The sequence below is a fragment of the Vigna angularis genome, chromosome 2 (genome assembly GCF_016808095.1).
Source record: "Vigna angularis cultivar LongXiaoDou No.4 chromosome 2, ASM1680809v1, whole genome shotgun sequence".
NCBI lineage: Eukaryota > Viridiplantae > Streptophyta > Magnoliopsida > Fabales > Fabaceae > Vigna > Vigna angularis.
The window spans coordinates 47601069-47618811 of record NC_068971.1 but is presented as its reverse complement, the minus strand read 5'-3'; the positions used below and the strand labels follow the sequence as shown (position 1 = coordinate 47618811).

Genomic DNA, 17743 nt, shown 5'->3' with positions numbered 1-17743 from the left:
ATTTACTTTTTCTTCTATGGACATTTTCATTTTCCAAAAGTTCCACAGAAACATACATAACCATTAACATAAGCTAATTCTTGAAATATATATATATTGTTTGGATTATGGTTATTGTACTTAGTATCACTAACTTTAATGGTTAATTTTTATTAGAAAACCACTAAATTTAATAATAAAAACTAATTTGTGTAAGCAAAATCAAATTGACTATTTTTAGTAGGATCTTTCTTTGCTATTGTATCCTTTTTGTACACAATACTTAAACACGAGACTTTGTTTAGGGAGACTAAGTTCAATAAAAATAACATATCAATATCAACATAGGTATGCTTAGTTCAAATTTCTCACTGTATCCGTTAACAAATTTATTTTATAGCAACATTGAGTACATGCACTTGAAATATATACCAAATCTTAAAATATAAAGTAATACTCATGTTTTATAGTAAGTATCACCAATTTTAAAAATGACTAATTTTCATTAGAAATCCTGGTTGATCACTGACCTTTAATAATTTATAATCGTTGTCAGGAAAACCTAACTAATATTTTTTAGTAGAATCTTTCTTTTCAACTAGGTTTTTTTTTTCATACACAATACTCGAAACACGTAAAGAACTTTGTTTAAGGAGAATGAGTCCAGAAAGTGAACATATATATTTATGTTTACCTTAAATTTCTGATGCGTTTGTTTAGAATTTTTTTTTCATAACAATATTAAGAACATGCAGATCAAATATATATCAAATCCTCAATATATAAACGTGATGCTCATGTGTTATTGTACTAAATTTTAAACATAATCTACTTTTATGTTTTTTTATCATAATACTCGAACACGAGACTTTATTTTAAGAAACTTAGTCTACAAACAGCATAAGTATGCTTAGTTTAAATTTCTTATGTTGGTCAAGAAATTTATTCTGTAGAAAGATGGATTACATGCAATTTAGATAATGATCATAAAGCATGATTGGGCTTTGGCAGACACATTGATAGATTAACCGCAGGTACACATTTGACTGACAAAGAAGTGACCCTCTGCTTATTCTTCATCCTTCTGTTACCATTATCCTTACGATCACCGTTACCTGTTTTGCTGCAGCCATTGTTGCCAATGTTGTTGTGGTCAGACTCTTTAATAAGCCCATCCAATTGCTTTGAAATGCGTTGAACTTCATATGAGTCAAGAAGAGGCTTGATGGTGTGCATTGATGGTGTTTCCTTAGCCATTCCCATAGCTTCTAACTTGTAGCGTGAAGGCCTTGCTACAGTTTGAGATCTTTTGACATCAAACTCATTTTTGGCCTTTGCTTTAGACCCTGAACCGTGTAGGTACCATGCCCATGCAGCAGCTTTCACAATGGCCAATTCATCTTTGGTTTCTTCAGGCTTCTTTCTCTCAACCAGAGAGTTCAGAGAGAAGAGCTTGAAGGACATGATCACATGAGACCACTTTTTGAAAAAATGTGAATGTGTTTGGAAAATTTATGTTCCGCCATGCAATGCAATGTGTTGTGGTTGAGAACTTCACGTGTCAGGAATGGTGTGTGTAACTTTTTTTGAAGTGTTCACAAATCACAATGATGTCAGAATTTTAATAACATCATTTAATGAAATATGGATATTCGGACCTACTAGAAGTTTAAAGATATGTGGTCGTTTGGCTCCTGTAAGAAACTGGTTTGGCCTATAGCAATGTATTTTTCTGACTTGTCTACACCAAGACAGTTTTATTCTTCAACCCTTTTTCGAGGCTTTTAGGTTCAATCAGAAGCCAACCACTCCTAGATGTGTGGTGTGCATATGCCCTACTAAAAGTTCACAATAAGCACTTCCTTTATGTTCCCATCATGATCTTTCTTTTGGAATTGTAAACTGTATCCTTCTCAATCTTACTGTCTGTTAGTTTAATTTTTTTTTTATATAATCTCATTGTAAGAATGTGTTGCAACTTCAAAATTTTCAAATGATTTGTACTTAAACCAAGTGGATACTTAGTTTGATACGTTCTTTCATAGTATGATTACTAAACTTGCTAGATTTTCTATCGTTAAGTGTCATGAAGTAGAGAACAAGAATATACAAGCGGGTCTGTTAACAATTGAAGTGATATCAAAGAAAATACAACTGAGCATAGAACAGTTAGATATAAAGGTAGTGTAATTAACAACAATATTTCTATGCTCAGTAACATTGTTCCCTTTTTTAATTATTTTCTTTATGAAACAAAAAAAATGCCTATGAATTGAAGTAAACACATACACATAAAAAATAAAAAATAAAGGGAACAGGGAACAAAAAATCCTGTCATGGTGTTTCATTGCTTGGCTTCTAATGAATTTTATGTCCGAGAAAATTTTGTGCGCGCTTTAAACATGAAAGATACTCGTTCTTTATTTCAGGGGTATCAGCAATTGACCTCTCAGATACAAACTGCAAAGCAAGAATGAAGTCGGAACAGATATCAAAAACCCATATGAAAGAAATCCATGGAAGATATTCACACCCTTCATGTAATGATTTGCTAATGAAACATAATTTGTATGTTCGCAAATGCATAGCCCAGCCCCAGGCCCAGGCCCAGGCCCAGCCACAACCACAGCCCAGCCCAACCCCAGCCCAGCCCAGCCCAGCCCAAGCCACAGCCCAGCCCCAGGACAGTCAAAATATTAGGGACTTTGATCTATGGACCACCCATGACTCCTAATATCCTGGATCATTGTAGAAGCCACTGTCAAGCACAATGTCCAATAATAATTCTCCAAACTACCCATCCATGTGTGCACTCTCATCAAATATTTAGTCACCAGAATTTCTATGAGCCACAGCCCCAGCCACAGTCCAAGCCACAGCCCAGCCCCAGGACAGTCAAAATATTAGGGACTTTGATCTATGGACCACCCATGACTCCTAATATCTTGGATCATTGTAGAAGCCACTGTCAAGCACAATGTCCAATAATAATTCTCCAAACTACCCATCCACGTGTGCACTATCATCAAATATTTAGTCACCAGAATTTCTATGAGCAGCCACAGCCCCAGCCCAGCCCCAGGACAGTCAAAATATTAGGGACTTTGATCTATAGACCACCCATGACTCCTAAAATCTTGGATCATTAGCACAATGTCCAATAATAATTCTCCAAACTACCCATTTATGTGTGCACTCTGACGAACTGAATTTAGTAATCTGACGAGCCAATGACAAATTTTAATTTTTTTAGCAGAAATGAAACCATCAAGCAACAAAATCTTATATAAATGCTCTCCTCAGAAAGGAAAAAAGTCTTTTTTTTTACCTGAAATAACGTTATACTACTCAGTAATATTCCAAAAATAGTACATTAATTATATATGACGATTAATTAACTAGAAAAATTAGAGCATACACATCCCCCAAAAAATATCACACAAAAACGTTTACCTCTTTGTAAGCAGAAATGCATTGAAGAAGTGCCTCCTGAGCCTCGAGGTTAATATTCCCTTCCTGCTTAGCAAAACATCATCAACACTTAACCAAGTAGAAATATTATATTTGCAATTTTCTCATTTCTTTGGAAGAAGAACCTAGTTGTAATACCATCAAAGCTTGTAACCTAACCTGAATCTTCTGCAATTCTTGCTTTTCTAGCTCTACTGATGACAATGTATTGAGTGATTGCAACTGAAAAAATTACATTTAAATTTTAATAAACAAATCATTCTTAAGCACCAAGGGGGCAAATCACAAAAATAATCTCATAAAACTAACCAATATGGCCAGTGCTGCTTGGCCTTCCTTTCTAGAATCCCCGGGCTCACTGTATCTCTTTAACTTGTCCTTTTGTTTTGATACCTTCCGTAAACATTCACGTGCAATCCTGAGATGAAACAAGAAATGGCATATCATAAATGTTCTTCATTCTTGAAATTTCAGGAGATGACTAGTAATTGCTGGGCAAACCAAGCAAATGGCTTCACCTTAAACCGAACATTATCCTTCAAAATATGATACTTGAAATTATATTGATGTTTACAATTAAAAATTATATAAGACCAGTCTAATTCTTCATCAAGAAATTACTGGTGTAATCCAATAATATTGGGAGGAAATTAAAACGCATAAGTTTTCTTCTGCAAATATAATTCAATAAGGTGCATCAAGTTACAGCACAATATAATGTTCTATCAGTTGAAAGCTCCTTTGCATTTGATAAATTAAACTATGTAAAAAAATAATAAATAAAATAAATCTATTTCAGAACTAATTAAATATTCCTTAAGTGAATCAACCAATCTAAATGTTATACATGATAAGATTGAACATTTGTATGAATATTAAATCCCTCTGTCCAGAAGGCAAGGACACAAAAAAAAAAACAAAAACTGCACTGTAAAAAGAAAGAACAATTGTCACTAGAAAAAGAAACAAAACATATGATTAATTTCTTGAGTTTCGATATTCAAAAGTAGTTGTGAAAGACGTAGGCGTGTCAAACTAATACCAACCTTATGGAATTATGCAAATGATTCTTTGCCATGTCAAGCTCAGCTTCAGCTTTAGAAACATCCAACATTTTATGTTGACCGCAGTCAAGCATTGCCACTCTTGCTAGATGAAGTAGGTTTGCACCAATCTGACCATGGATAAAGAAAGAAAACGTCATGATCTTAGGGAAACACCAGCTTTGCAATCAATTTTAGGGAATTGAAATCTAAACATAATTGGAACTGCCAGAATTCTTGTCAAAGAAAAACATACCTGAATATGATCACTGGGAAGCAAGTTCTTCCTGGCATTAAGACATCTGAAAGGATAAAAATTGAGGATTTCATTTGTATAAAATCAAAATTAATTTCCCAGATTTAAGTATTACATCCTTTCAAGAAGATCTTTTCCCAGATCTAAGGGTTACAACCTTTCAAGAAGATCTTTTGAATCTTTTGTATTGCCAGATGCTAGCAGGGTCAAAGCCAGAGATTCAGCTGCAATAACTGTAGCCAAGGAATTCCATCCCTATATTACACCAAATGCATCATGATTTTGACAATGACGACATATTTTTGTGACAACAATTCATGCGACATTCTTTAATTTCATTGAGTAAGATCCACAAATAATTATAAATGAAAACAGAAAGTAGAAAATGGAAAAAGATTACAAATGCCTACCAAGGAACATCATAAAATATCAATCTGACATCAGTGCCACTTATGCTACTTTATTTCCACAATTGTTAAGTAATAATAATAGTTTTATTCAGTGGAGTCTATTTATGTATTAACAACCACTGTTATTTGATCAAATAAATTAAGTATGCTAATAATAAGATGTCAATCTAAATAGAATAACTTGAATCTTTGACTATTATTCAGCAAGATTAGAAATAGCATTCTATCACAACTGAAATTATGATCAGAAAATAATAGCGCGCAACCACCCTGTCTATGGGCCTGCTCAATACAGTGAAAATAAGACAAGAAACCAACTGGTCAAGGCCATCCTTGTAAGTGGCAGAGAAAGTACCAAATAAGACGCAACCACCAATTCACTCAGATGAAAAAACTCAACTTGTATGGTAGTGAGGATTATTTCATTTCATCAACCAGAAGTTTTTCACTTAACCATTTCCTAAAATAAAATTATCCCCTTACTCAGTACTTACATATTTTTTAAACATACATGCATTATCATTAACAGGAAAGTTGATACAGAGCAAACAAAAGAAGTTCACAAAATAACCTTTGACAATTCCATAACATGCAGGATCTTTCTCTGAACCATCTCAGCTTCAGCAACTTGATGTGACTTCATATATATCTAAAAGAATATAGCAATAAGTAGATATAATTAAGAAAGATAATATGGGAATTAATAAACAGAAACAGATCCACTTTGAGGGCTGAACAATGCACAGACTCATTTTGGCTTTATATGCTGGAATTTATAATTATATTTCGAAGAATGTGAAGAATACCAAACTCCTTACAAATTGGTAAAAATACCCTATAGCGAGCCAAGAACCAGCTCTTCTCAAATTTAAAGGTCGTTTGGTGAAGAAACAAGAATAATTTTTATCTATTATTTAGTTGTATCTGAGAACACATATGTAGTCAATATTTTACCCTTCAAATCAACTTGGATTGTGTGAAATAGGTTTTAGGCCTCCTTTCTCCACTTATAGACAGTAATAGAACACTAACTGAACAGAATCACTAAAACAGATAAAATGCTTAAAACATAACAGTATCTGCTGTCTCCCGGGAGTCCCCAAGTCGCAGACTCCTAAATAGATTAGTTCTCAGTCTTTAAAGACAAAAACGTGATGTATCATTCTATTTACACAATTACACATTTTAAGATACGCAACAGCCTCATAAAAAAAATGCAAACAGCTCCTAACTTTCTGCCCTTAACTGTCAGCACAAGATTTGCAGCTGAACATATTCTAACAATACAAAACTGCTAATGACAGCTATTACTATTATTATAAATTCCGATAATAAATTATTCATCCAACTTTTTGCCAATAACTATTATAACTGGCCTTAAATTGATTCCCACGAGATAGTTCAAGTTTATATTTATATCACTGCACTGTGTGGTTCAACCTCCAAGGCAATTGGAAAATATTCAAGATAAAAATAAAATTTCATCTTTGCCAACATATATAAATATACAGTGTAAAGGTTTTTCATATTGTTGTGTATGATAGGATTGTTGACTTCTGTAATAATTACCTTAAAAGTCATATAGGTGATTTTTAATTGATTGACACCCAAAAAATAATATGTAATTGTTCACATATATGCTTTTTTGGAAGGGATGTTATTTTTTATCAAAGATTATTTGCGAGGAAAAAGGCTTAAAAGGCCACCTGTGAGAGGTAACGTAGTCTTCTAATGCATACAGATGACTCCCCTTCACCACCTTCCTACATTCATAAACAAATTAGATTAAGCACAACTGACAATACTAATAACAATTACCAACTACCAATGTGGGGGAAAATTGAAGTTAGATAAAGATGTTCTACATACCTCCAGCATTCTTATAGAGTCCTTAATAAGGACCTCAGCATCCCTTTCTTTACCTTGAAGATACAACACCTGAACACAATTATTGTAGACTAAGATCCTCAGTTGAGCAAAAATTCCAACTTAAAATAAGCGTCAAAGAGAAAAATAAGTTCACAACGAAGCAATTGCATTCCAAACCCCCTAATAAGCACTACACCTAAAAGAAGAAAGAAAACTATTATATGCCAACGAAATTACATAGATTATCCTTTTAAATTTCAGATTTTTTTTATATATAGCACAATGTTATGGAGCATTGCTTCACAGCACAGACTGAACATGTATATCTAAAACAAACTTATTTCACTGCTCCTTCAAGCATCACCTTAATTCACAACTCTTTTGTTTCTGGTAAAAGAAGTTTACTAAGAACAGAAAGTAGATACCCTTTTTTATTCCAATTAAAGAAAAAAAAAATTAGAAATACATGTAAAACCTATGGCATAAAAGTTCTCGCATAGCTTTACAAAAGAGCAGGTAATGAGAATATCTATGAAAAATCCGTACTTGTTTCTCCCCTTCATTCTAAAACAAATAAACCACTTTCCATCCTCATTTTCACTCATTTTTGGGGTTAAACTTTTGTGGTAGCATGTCTAACTTATGTGAAAATAGTAGTGAAAGACTAAATCTATAAAAAGCTGTTTTTATCTTCAACTCAATTTTTTCAACCTAGTGGAGATAAAAATGCCACTGTTTCATAAAATTTCCTGTTTCTAAGATGTTGTAGTAAAGGAAATGGTGGAAATTTTTTTTGTTGCTTTCATTTTCCTTTCCAAATTATTAAAAATAGTAAATAGAAAAAGAAGGTGGAAAGTTGGAAATTAATAGTGAAGAAGCATGTCAACTGAATTAACCAAACACTATCTTTGTTTTTTATTTGGATCCGAAGATGAATATTCCAAAATCTAAATTTCTTGTTTCTAAAGACAGTATTAGACTACTTTAACAGAACAAACAAGAACAAAAAATAGTAATGCAAAAGGACACATAATTACCACTCCTAGATGAAACATTGTATCTGAACATTCTGAATGGCCATAACCCAGAACACGCCTTTTTATCTGAATCAATAGACATTATCACATGCTATAATCAAGACAGGATACAACCTCAATCATCAAACACAAAGGATGTCAAGATATAAGAATGAAATACAAGGTGATATACAGAGGAAAGTAACTGTCTCTCCCTGAGAATACTAGATTCCATACCTTCAAAGCGCGCTGTTAAAAAAAAAGGCAGAAAAGGTGGTCACTAGAACTGAAAGAAGATAAAGGAGTAGGACTAACTACAATATGAAACTGTGTTCGCAAATAGAATAAGTGAGTGGAAAAAGGGAATGACCAAAAATGTACAAAACAAAAATACCAACATTACATAACATTCAGAAGATTTCCAACTGCTTAGAAAGTTGAGTCTTTTGGTTTCTTTAGGTTCATTAAAACCTCATTGGGGACCTTCTCTTGTAGAACTTTGTATTTATTAAGGGCTTTTATCTAATTTTTGCCTTCCTTATTGTCTTGATTAAGAGACTCTCTTTAGCCATGAGTGCGAGATAAGAGGCACAAGTGTTCAGTTGGGGACTTTGTTATAGGCCCAAGAAGTAGTAAGGCTTACTTCTTGTCAATTTGTAGAAAAACATTATACGGTTGATAATAGCAATGGTGTTTTTCCCAATTAAGTAATGCCCCACAACACCAGAGTAGAGTGTCCATAGGGTAATTTGTAGGGTTTAGTTCCTGTAGTTCAGAGTACAGGACATTTATGAGAGCAGGGTAAAATTGATGGATATTAATTAGAAGAGTTGAATAAAGTTATACTTTATCCAATAATGGAAGAGAAAAAACACGACACTAAGACCAAGATTGTTGAGTTCAACTAATTACCTCGTAGTTAACCCGAGCTTCTTCCAATTTCTTCTGTCCAAGGTAGAACTGCCCAAGGTTGTGAGCAGCAACTCCAACCCTACACGATCAATATTCAACATTAGAGACAAGAATGGATATGTGGAAATCAATATGGATATCCATATCCATGTCCATACACACACACATATATAGCTTAAAGGCATTTTTTACCCTATAATTTACCTCAATTTTGGTTTTGGTTCCTACTTTAGACAAGAATATAAAATTATGGGTTTATTCCATGATTACAATACCATATTTATACACAAGTTTAAGAGAATTGATCACAGATTTAGGGATTAGAAACTATCTATCAAGGGAAATAGTGGAAAGAGGTACGATTTCCCTAATATTCCCTAATTATACCATATATCTAAACATACACTCTCAAGCAATAGCATACATATCATAAACATCCAACTTGTCACACATGTTGAGCAGATCAAAGAGTCTTAACCTCTTTAAGTTTTGTCCTTCCACAAAAAACTGGATTACAAGATATTCAAAGTTGACTGCCTATAGGAACTAGGAAATCAGATGCAACAAATTTCAAGGCTTGTTCCATAAATCTTGAAGCAGCAATTTTCATTTACTTGATACAATGGGCTTAAGTTGAAACTTTCTAGTATTTTCTTATCTACATCTGTTCCTCCTTTTCAGAATATTATGTTCCCAAAACCCATTTCCAGGCAAGCTCTAGATCATCAATTACGTCCCTTAATGAGCACTAAACCTGATTGACGTAAGGTCTATATATCATAATTCCTATTCCTTTATCGTATAAAACTTCTGGTTCCTAGTAATGGTACTCAACTTATACAATTGAAAGTACATGAAGCATTATTCATGATGGGAACAGTTATTGCACCCTACCGTACATCATCAGGACCAAAAGATTCCTCTAATATATTGATGGCTTCCAAATACAATGGCTCTGCTTTGTCAAATGCCTTTTTGACCCTGTAAAATTCTGCCTGAAAGAACAATAATCAAAATGAGGTGCATATTATCAGAGTCATTTTATTTCTCAACTAGCCTAAACAACAAACTATCATGTTCATGAATAATTAACCAACCAAACTGCTATACAAATAATAAAAATAGATGACTATAGAAGCTGAAAGTGTTGATCACATGCATGCCATTACTATCACCAAATTATGTGAGATTGGACAATTGCAAGTTTTGTATAAATATAAATACCATAAGCCATTTTTCCATGAAAAACATAATTGTAGATGTACCAACGTTCTTACCAGAAATCTAAAAGCTACAGAAATAGTTCTGCAATATCAGGAAAAAATTCATAAAATATGAAAATACAAGATATTTCTCAACTGGGGATAAGAAATGCTGCATAGGCATCAAAGAACTACTAGAAGATTAGAGATGCACTTTCAAAAAGTAAAGGCTCACACTCAATAAGTGCTTTAAAAAATTAGAAGATTGTGTTTCCAGCCTTTATGAAATGTATTGAAAGGATTGCTCGTAAATGTGTATTCTGTATACACACGACTATACTTATTTATAATAATGAAGAGATACAGTAATAATGAACAAAATAATTAATAATGAGAAATATTTGTTAGGATACTTCCCTATTTGATGTAATCAATCATATAATATTTCCCTATTTAATGTAATCATAGCATATAGTTAACAATCTCATTCAAACTAGAGCATTTGTATCGTGAGTTAAGTTTGTTGGAAATGTCTTCAATATTGCCTTTGAGAGACTTGGTAAGCATGTTAGTTAGTCAACTATTGGTGACAAAGTCAATAAGCTTCATTCATCAATTTGCTAGGACATTTCCCTTTCTGATGTAATCGGTCACACCATATTTCTCTATTTAATGTAATCAAATCATATATTTTACACCATTCTTCCAACTTGTTGGAAGTCTCACATCGACTAGAGATAAGGTCAATTCATACTTTATAAGTAGGTGCAAACCGCACCCTACAAGCTGGTTTTGTGGGGTTGAGTTAGGCTTAAAGTCCACTTCTAACGTGGTATCAGAGCCATGGTTAGAGCCTATCCTAGCGATATTTTGTTGTTTGTTGGGCATATTGTTCTACCCGCTATCGGGCCGCTATCGGACCACCCATTAAAAATGTCTAATCCCACGCTCGAGATGTATATACCTTGGCGTGAGAGGGGGTGTTGGAAGTTCCACATCGACTAGAGATAAGGCCAATTCATACTTTATAAGTGGGTGCAAACCTCACTCTACAAACCGGTTTTGTAGGATTGAGTTAGGCTTAAAGTCCATTTCTAACACAACTAAAGCATAGTTTTGATGACCCAAACTTTATGCATGTCTTCAATGAGACCCCATGAGAGACTCGACGAGCATGTCATTCAGTCAGTTGCAAGAGCTGATAAAGTCAAAAAGTTTCACACATCAATTTTGTACAAGTGTGTGAAGACAATGTGCCAAGGAACTAACGACACACAGTGACAATTGACAGTGAGTTAGGAGGTGTAATGGTCACCAAACAAGGGTAGCTCCCATTCCGGGGTTGCATTAGAGCCCAAAGGGGGAAGTGGCTAACGGAAAGTAAAAAATGTTGAAGGGGTTTGGTTGCTGAAGAGAAAAAAAATGTTAGAAGGATACAGTGCTTGCCAGAGAGAAAAAATACTCATAGGGTGTAGCAATAGCCAAAGAGCAAGGACGCTGTGAGAGCACAATAGATGTTGAGGGAAAAAAGTACAAGGAGGGAACAACAGCTGCTAAGAAGAAGTGCTCAGAGGGCACAACTGCTTCTAAAGAGCAAAAAATGTTCGAAGGGTGAAGTGACTGCAAGAGAGAAAAAATGTTGCAATGGGTATTGATTACCCAAGAAAGTCAAAGTAACTAGGTCAGGGCCAGTGCTCTATGGAAAAAGTCATGGAGTAGATTAGTGACAAGTCCTGAAGGATGGTATTGAAAGGATTACTTGTAAATTGTAATTGGGTTGTGTACACGCGTAAGTACTCTTATTTATAATGAAGAGATACAGTAATAAGGAACAAAGTCAATAATCAATACTGAGAAATATTTGCTATGATATTTCCCTTTTGTCTCTCCTGTAAAACTCCTTTATCAAAATATAATCATTTAAGAAAGTAACGATATCAATTGCAAGAAAAATGACCAGATTGTTGCATGCAGAAGCAACATGCGGATCTTGCTCGCCAAAACCTTCTTTAGCTTCTTGTATAGCAGAAAGGAAGAGTTTTTCAGCTTCATCTAGTTTTCCCTGGCAAATAATAGATAGTCAACAACAATCTTTTTCCACTACTCATGCTGTATAATAGAACTTCGTAACAAAGAAACATCCTGCCTGCTGAAAAAAATCTCTCGCTTTATCAGTAAAGACTCTCCATTTTGCTGTATGAATGTTTGATACGACAGAACCATCCTCAATCTTTCTCAAGCCAACTAAGTCATCTCCCAGGTCATTGTTAGAAGATGCTTCAGTTGTCGCATTTTCTGCAAATGTTGTGTTGGCACTAATTCCTAAAGTCATTGCTGCACAAAAATCATATTAGTCAACTTAAATTACAGGGACAATTGGCACAGAACATTTTACATTAACTTCATTCCTATGTAATATCATAAGCTTATGTACAATGTGATTTCCAAAATAAAAGGAAACAAACTATTTAAATTTTAATTTTTCCTTTAATATCCAAGTATTTAATTCATCTTAAATCTTAAATCAACTTAATATTATCTCATCATCCAATCCAATAGACAGGTCAATCAAAATTACATTCTTAAGTTACCCAAGAGTGTGTTTAATATATAGGGAATGTATTAAGTGAGAGTGTACTCAAAGATAAAAAATCACACTCCATACTTTAACATCTTAGTTTCTTTTAGACAGGATTATCAAACAAAGGATTTCAGACCTTACTATCTTAATTAAATTTAATGCTAACATAGAAGTGGGTGCAAGATTTATCCTTGCTTCAAGCATGAAGTCTTTAACGAGGAGCATCTTAGAGATGAAACCTATAATTTTGAGTGACCAGTTTTCTCCAAAAATATAGAAAAGGAAGCTGATTAAGACTTTCGCAGCATTGTTCTATAAGAGTATATATGAAATAGCAGCCAGTAAAGGTGAAAAAATTGATGGACAAAGAATAAATTGATTGAGAGATTAACATTTTAAAAGATAGTGAACTTTCCCCTTGATGCAGAGGATTCAACTTTACTCTCTGCCTGTCACTGGAAAGAACTTTTTCCGTAAAAATTAGCAGCAAAAGATTGGAATACGACATGGAATAATTATTACAGAATTACAGAGATAGCATCTTTACAATTTTAAAATTATGAAATGACAAAACAAGAGTAGCCTCTACTTAAGAAAAAACATACCTACATGTCCAGATATAACAATCCATAAACAGGGATCCCTAAGATTTATCCTCCAACCATGTCCACCAGTTTGGTACCAACGGGGAAGTTTGAGCTTAACTGGAGTAACAGAAAAACAAAGAATAGGCAAATGTCATCTTCTTTGCAGGATAATAAAACCGTTCTCCGTGCACAATTAATAACCATGATCCTACCTGAGTCCTATGCAGCACAGTCAACGATGAGAGTTGCAAAAAACCTATTAGTATATAAAATTTAATGACAAAGAGGAAAAAAGTAGTTCCTTTCCTCAAAATTAGGAAATGGGTGCAAGGGCTTTTGTGAAAGTCTGAAGTGATATTATCTGTTCTATTTTCAATTCCAACAAACACCAAACTCAAAATGGGCACTAAGGAAATTAACGTCTTTCTAAAAAATAGCTAAAACTAAAAAAGATGCAGGGCACCAAAGTTGCCATTTGGATTTGCCACAAAGTTGCCCTGGAAAATAACATCATTGTGCTATAACAGTACATACTTCACAACCATTTTATTGTATGCAAAGGCCACTCGTTTACACAAAACCCTCCATCTAAAATTTAAAAAGAAAGAGGCATGATCACAATCACCATGAGAGTTGAATACACGTGTGAAAAACAAGCAAATCCAAACGAGACTGTTGATAAGAAAATGTAAGGGGTGCCATCAAATTGCAGTGAAAGTGATGTCAAGAGAGTTAAGATGAAAGAGTAGGCCTGGTTTTGCGTACCGGAAAGTTCATTTGTGGTGGTTACAGTGGAGGCAGGGAAGGCATAAGAAGCAGGAAAGCGAAGTTTTCTCAGCAAATTTGCTGCAGCCACACGCAGGAACATCTTTTCTAGAGAAGATTTGCAACAGATTGGTTGATGCTGCAGAGTTCGAAAAGTTGGAGTTTGGGTTTATGCTTTCAAACTTTTCCTGAGGATGTCATTTAATGTTTTCATTTTTTTTAGCTGATTATATATATTTACTTTTAAAATCAAATGAGTTTAATTTTATGGTTGGTTTTTTTCACTCAAAAATTAAATTATTCGGAATTTTACCCTGTTCATAATTTATCAATTGAAATATTCAATTATAATTTCACTTTATAATGAGGCAGTTTACATCGTTTTTGAAAATTTGCAAAACTTTGACACGTTTAATCACTATAGTTGTTTCATTTTAATTTCTCTCTTGATCTACAATTAAATATTCTTTTTTATACAACATTAGACGATAATATCTTGAATAATTTCTTATAAAGATACAAATTGATGGGATTTAATTCTTCTTTTTGATTATCGTAAATCCAATGTCATATAAATTTAAAGTATAATTAAGGTGGGTCACCACTCCTTTAAAAGTCACATCAATATATACTTCAAACAATACACTATGTGTTGTGTTATGGATATTTCATACCATATTGGGAAATTTTGTTTATATATATACAAATATGAGAATAAAGTTGTGTAATTATTTGATATTTGAAAGATAAATTTCTCATTAAAATTCTCCGATCTGATTGAACTTTCAAAATTATGTGGTAGGATTTGATTTATTTAACTCTAAATTAAAGAGGTTTGAAAGTTTTGCAGTAGGGTTGGATCGAAACAGTGCGATGGAGAGTCAAAAATATAAAGGAATAGATTGAGGGAAAGAGGGAATCGTATTATTTTATTTTATTTTTGTCGTGTTCATTGAAAGATCCCGGTGAAATTGATGGATTTAAAAAGAATTTTTCATGCACGAGAAGAAATATGGGAAGTATTTGGGTAAAGTTTCTTCACTGCACAAAGTATTATCTAATAATGAAAAAATAATTTTAATAAAAAAGGTTGAATAATTAACAGTTTTAATAAAAATAATAGAATTAAAATCTTTTATTATTATTATACACCATCTTTGGTGTATAAATTGAAATGAGTTTTAAAAATGTTTAAATTAACATAATTTAATTTACATATGCTGCCATATGTACGTAAATTGTACAAGACAATGTGGAAAGAATAAATATGTCTAAAATGAATCTCTGGAAAACGGGGTGATAATTAGTATTTAGGTACACTGACTCAAGGAATAAATTGTTGGGTTACTTTATGCACCTCCATACTTTCCTTCATGCACCCATAAATATAAAAATGTCAACTTTATTTTTACGAGATTATTCACTCCGGAAGCCAAAAATAATTTCTAAGAAGACTTTCGAATTTTTAATCCGGAATCCAAAAGTAATGTGGAGCGAAAAAATGTCTAAAATGAATCTTTGGAAAACGGGGTGATAAGAAGAAAGGGTCACATAGCTTACGGATTGTAAATTATGGAAGTCATTTTTTATTTCTGGATCGTACAGTCTTGAAGTCTTAATTATTCTACATTCTGAAATATTTTCGGATTATATATTCCAAAACTTAAAATAAAAAAGATAAAATTGAAATTTTAAAACTCATGGAGGTGGAGAAAAAAATTATGGGGTGCAAGAAAAAATAGCCTAAATTGTTTTGGTACCCTACTCAACTCTTTCTGTTTTGACCTGAGATCAATTTAACTCAATTCGACCCATTAGTTGGTCTGACCATATAATTTTTAGGTTTAATAAGTTCGAAAGTCCCTATATTTGCGGGTTCGTTTCAATTGGGTCCTCCAATTTTGGAAGTGATCAATTGGATCCCTAATTTAACAAAATTGAGTCAATAATACCCTTTCCGTTAAATGCAATGGACGGTGTTAACTTTTTAAACAGGTGGCATGCTGAAGCATCTTCTATTTACAGGTGGCACAGTTTAAACTGAATACGTGAATTTTATATGATTATTCCCAACGTGTCGTTTGTCACCGATTCTCGCATTCGCATCCCAATTTTTATTTTTTCATATTAGGGTTGTGTTTCAATTTTGTCACTCATTATTCCAAGAGATACAAAATTTAAGACCCTTGTCGTTGTTAACAAAATAAAAGCAGGGTTTGTGACCCATCCACAGGAAACATACCAACAAAAAGTTTCAATGAGCACACATGGTGGTTCTTACAGCATGAGATCCAAAGCCTCCTTTGAAAATGAAACCAAGGCCACGGTGAAAGAAAGTGGGGTAAGTTGATAAATAAAGAAAAGCACAAAAAGAGATTAAAAATAATAAAAAAGTACATTTTTTTTGTAATTATTGTTGTTTTGAGTATCGAGAATGTAATGATGAAAGGTTGTTGATATTGTGAAAAATTGGAAATCCAGGGAGGTGGGAGTGGAGGGAAGAGCGGGAAGACAATGTCCTCCAACAGCAAGGAGAGAATCTGTTCATATGTTTTCTGGTGACACTTTGGTACTCTTCAAACATTGGTGTGCAGACGAACTTGTTTCGACAATAGGAAGATAGAAGCTTCAAACTCACAGTGGCTCCTCTCGAACCCATTGGAAAATATGAGAATGCTGTCAATTTAGGGTTCTGATTTGGGAACGGAGGAGTTTACAGACGAAAACAGGACAAATACTGGAGAAGGGTGCCTTTATTACATTTGACCCTAATTATGCTTTTATTACATTTTACCCTAATTATGCTTTTATTACATTTTACCCTAATTCTGTTTTTATTACATTTTACAATTTGAAATGATATAAAATCCACATATTCAGCTTAAACTGTGCCACCTGCAAATAAAAGGACCCAATTGAAACGAACCCGCAAATATAGGGACCTCCTAACCTATTAAACCTAATTTTTATTGTTATTTTGACTCTATATTTTCTTTTTATGAAAATTTCTGTTCTGGTGGGCCTGTTTATCTCCAAGCCTAACCCTTTAAATTAGAGCAAATTCACAGGTCTAAAATTGAGAATGATAAAATCCGGTTTTCAAAGTTGTTATTAGCTTAAGAATAGATACGGTTTATTATTTAAAGATTTTAAGTTATACAATTTATTCTTAATAATTTATACATTTAAAAACATATAATTTCTTATAAACATTAAAACTATCATTATAACTACTAGCTAACAAAAACGCAACAGAATAGTTTGTTACAATACCTTTTAACTAAACCTTCATTTAACAACAACTTTATATTAAGCAAAGTCACATATATACATAATGATGAACGCATTTTCACTATTATCTTGTATAATATTTGTTTACCCCTGTAACTATTAATTAAAAGATAAAAACCTCTTGTAACCGCTTAGATTATTCATTTTACCTCTATAAAAACAACTTATTTTATTTTTTTCAAAAAAATTACCTGCTATAAATAAGAAGAATTTTCCTTTACCAAATTTCGATAAACAAATATCGTTAAGACATCCCCTAAGAATCCGGCTTGAAGAGAATTAAAAAAAAAATAGCAACGGGGAATGTGATTTTAATTTGTAATCTCATAACTGCAATTTTGAGTTCAGAAATAAAATTATA

At 33.2% G+C, this 17743-nt stretch overlaps 2 protein-coding genes across 4 annotated transcripts; both read right to left on the bottom strand.

Annotated features, from left to right (window-relative positions):
* Positions 1–694: 694 nt before the first annotated feature.
* Positions 695–1957, bottom strand: LOC108327023 (uncharacterized). Its single transcript, XM_017560686.2, has one exon. The coding sequence runs from the start codon at positions 1441–1443 to the stop codon at positions 964–966; it is 480 nt and encodes a 159-aa protein (XP_017416175.1). The 5' UTR covers positions 1444–1957; the 3' UTR covers positions 695–963.
* A 156-nt stretch (positions 1958–2113) lies between these two features.
* On the bottom strand, positions 2114–14279 carry LOC108327022 (uncharacterized). 3 transcript variants are annotated; one of them, XM_017560683.2, is made up of 18 exons: positions 14092–14279; positions 13345–13443; positions 12305–12492; positions 12116–12220; positions 9851–9951; positions 8957–9035; positions 8282–8293; positions 8066–8131; positions 7029–7097; positions 6866–6922; positions 5731–5808; positions 4907–5004; positions 4750–4795; positions 4497–4624; positions 3760–3868; positions 3610–3672; positions 3433–3495; positions 2114–2439 (listed from the first exon to the last, which is right to left on the bottom strand). In XM_017560683.2, exons 1-18 carry the CDS (start codon positions 14192–14194, stop codon positions 2338–2340), a joined length of 1566 nt encoding a protein of 521 aa, XP_017416172.1. In that variant the 5' UTR covers positions 14195–14279; the 3' UTR covers positions 2114–2337. The 3 variants fall into 3 exon arrangements, with proteins under 3 accessions (XP_017416172.1, XP_017416174.1, XP_017416173.1); XM_017560685.2 differs by having other exon boundaries at positions 13349–13443; positions 14092–14231; XM_017560684.2 differs by lacking the exon at positions 8282–8293.
* Between the last annotated feature and the right edge of the window lie 3464 nt (positions 14280–17743).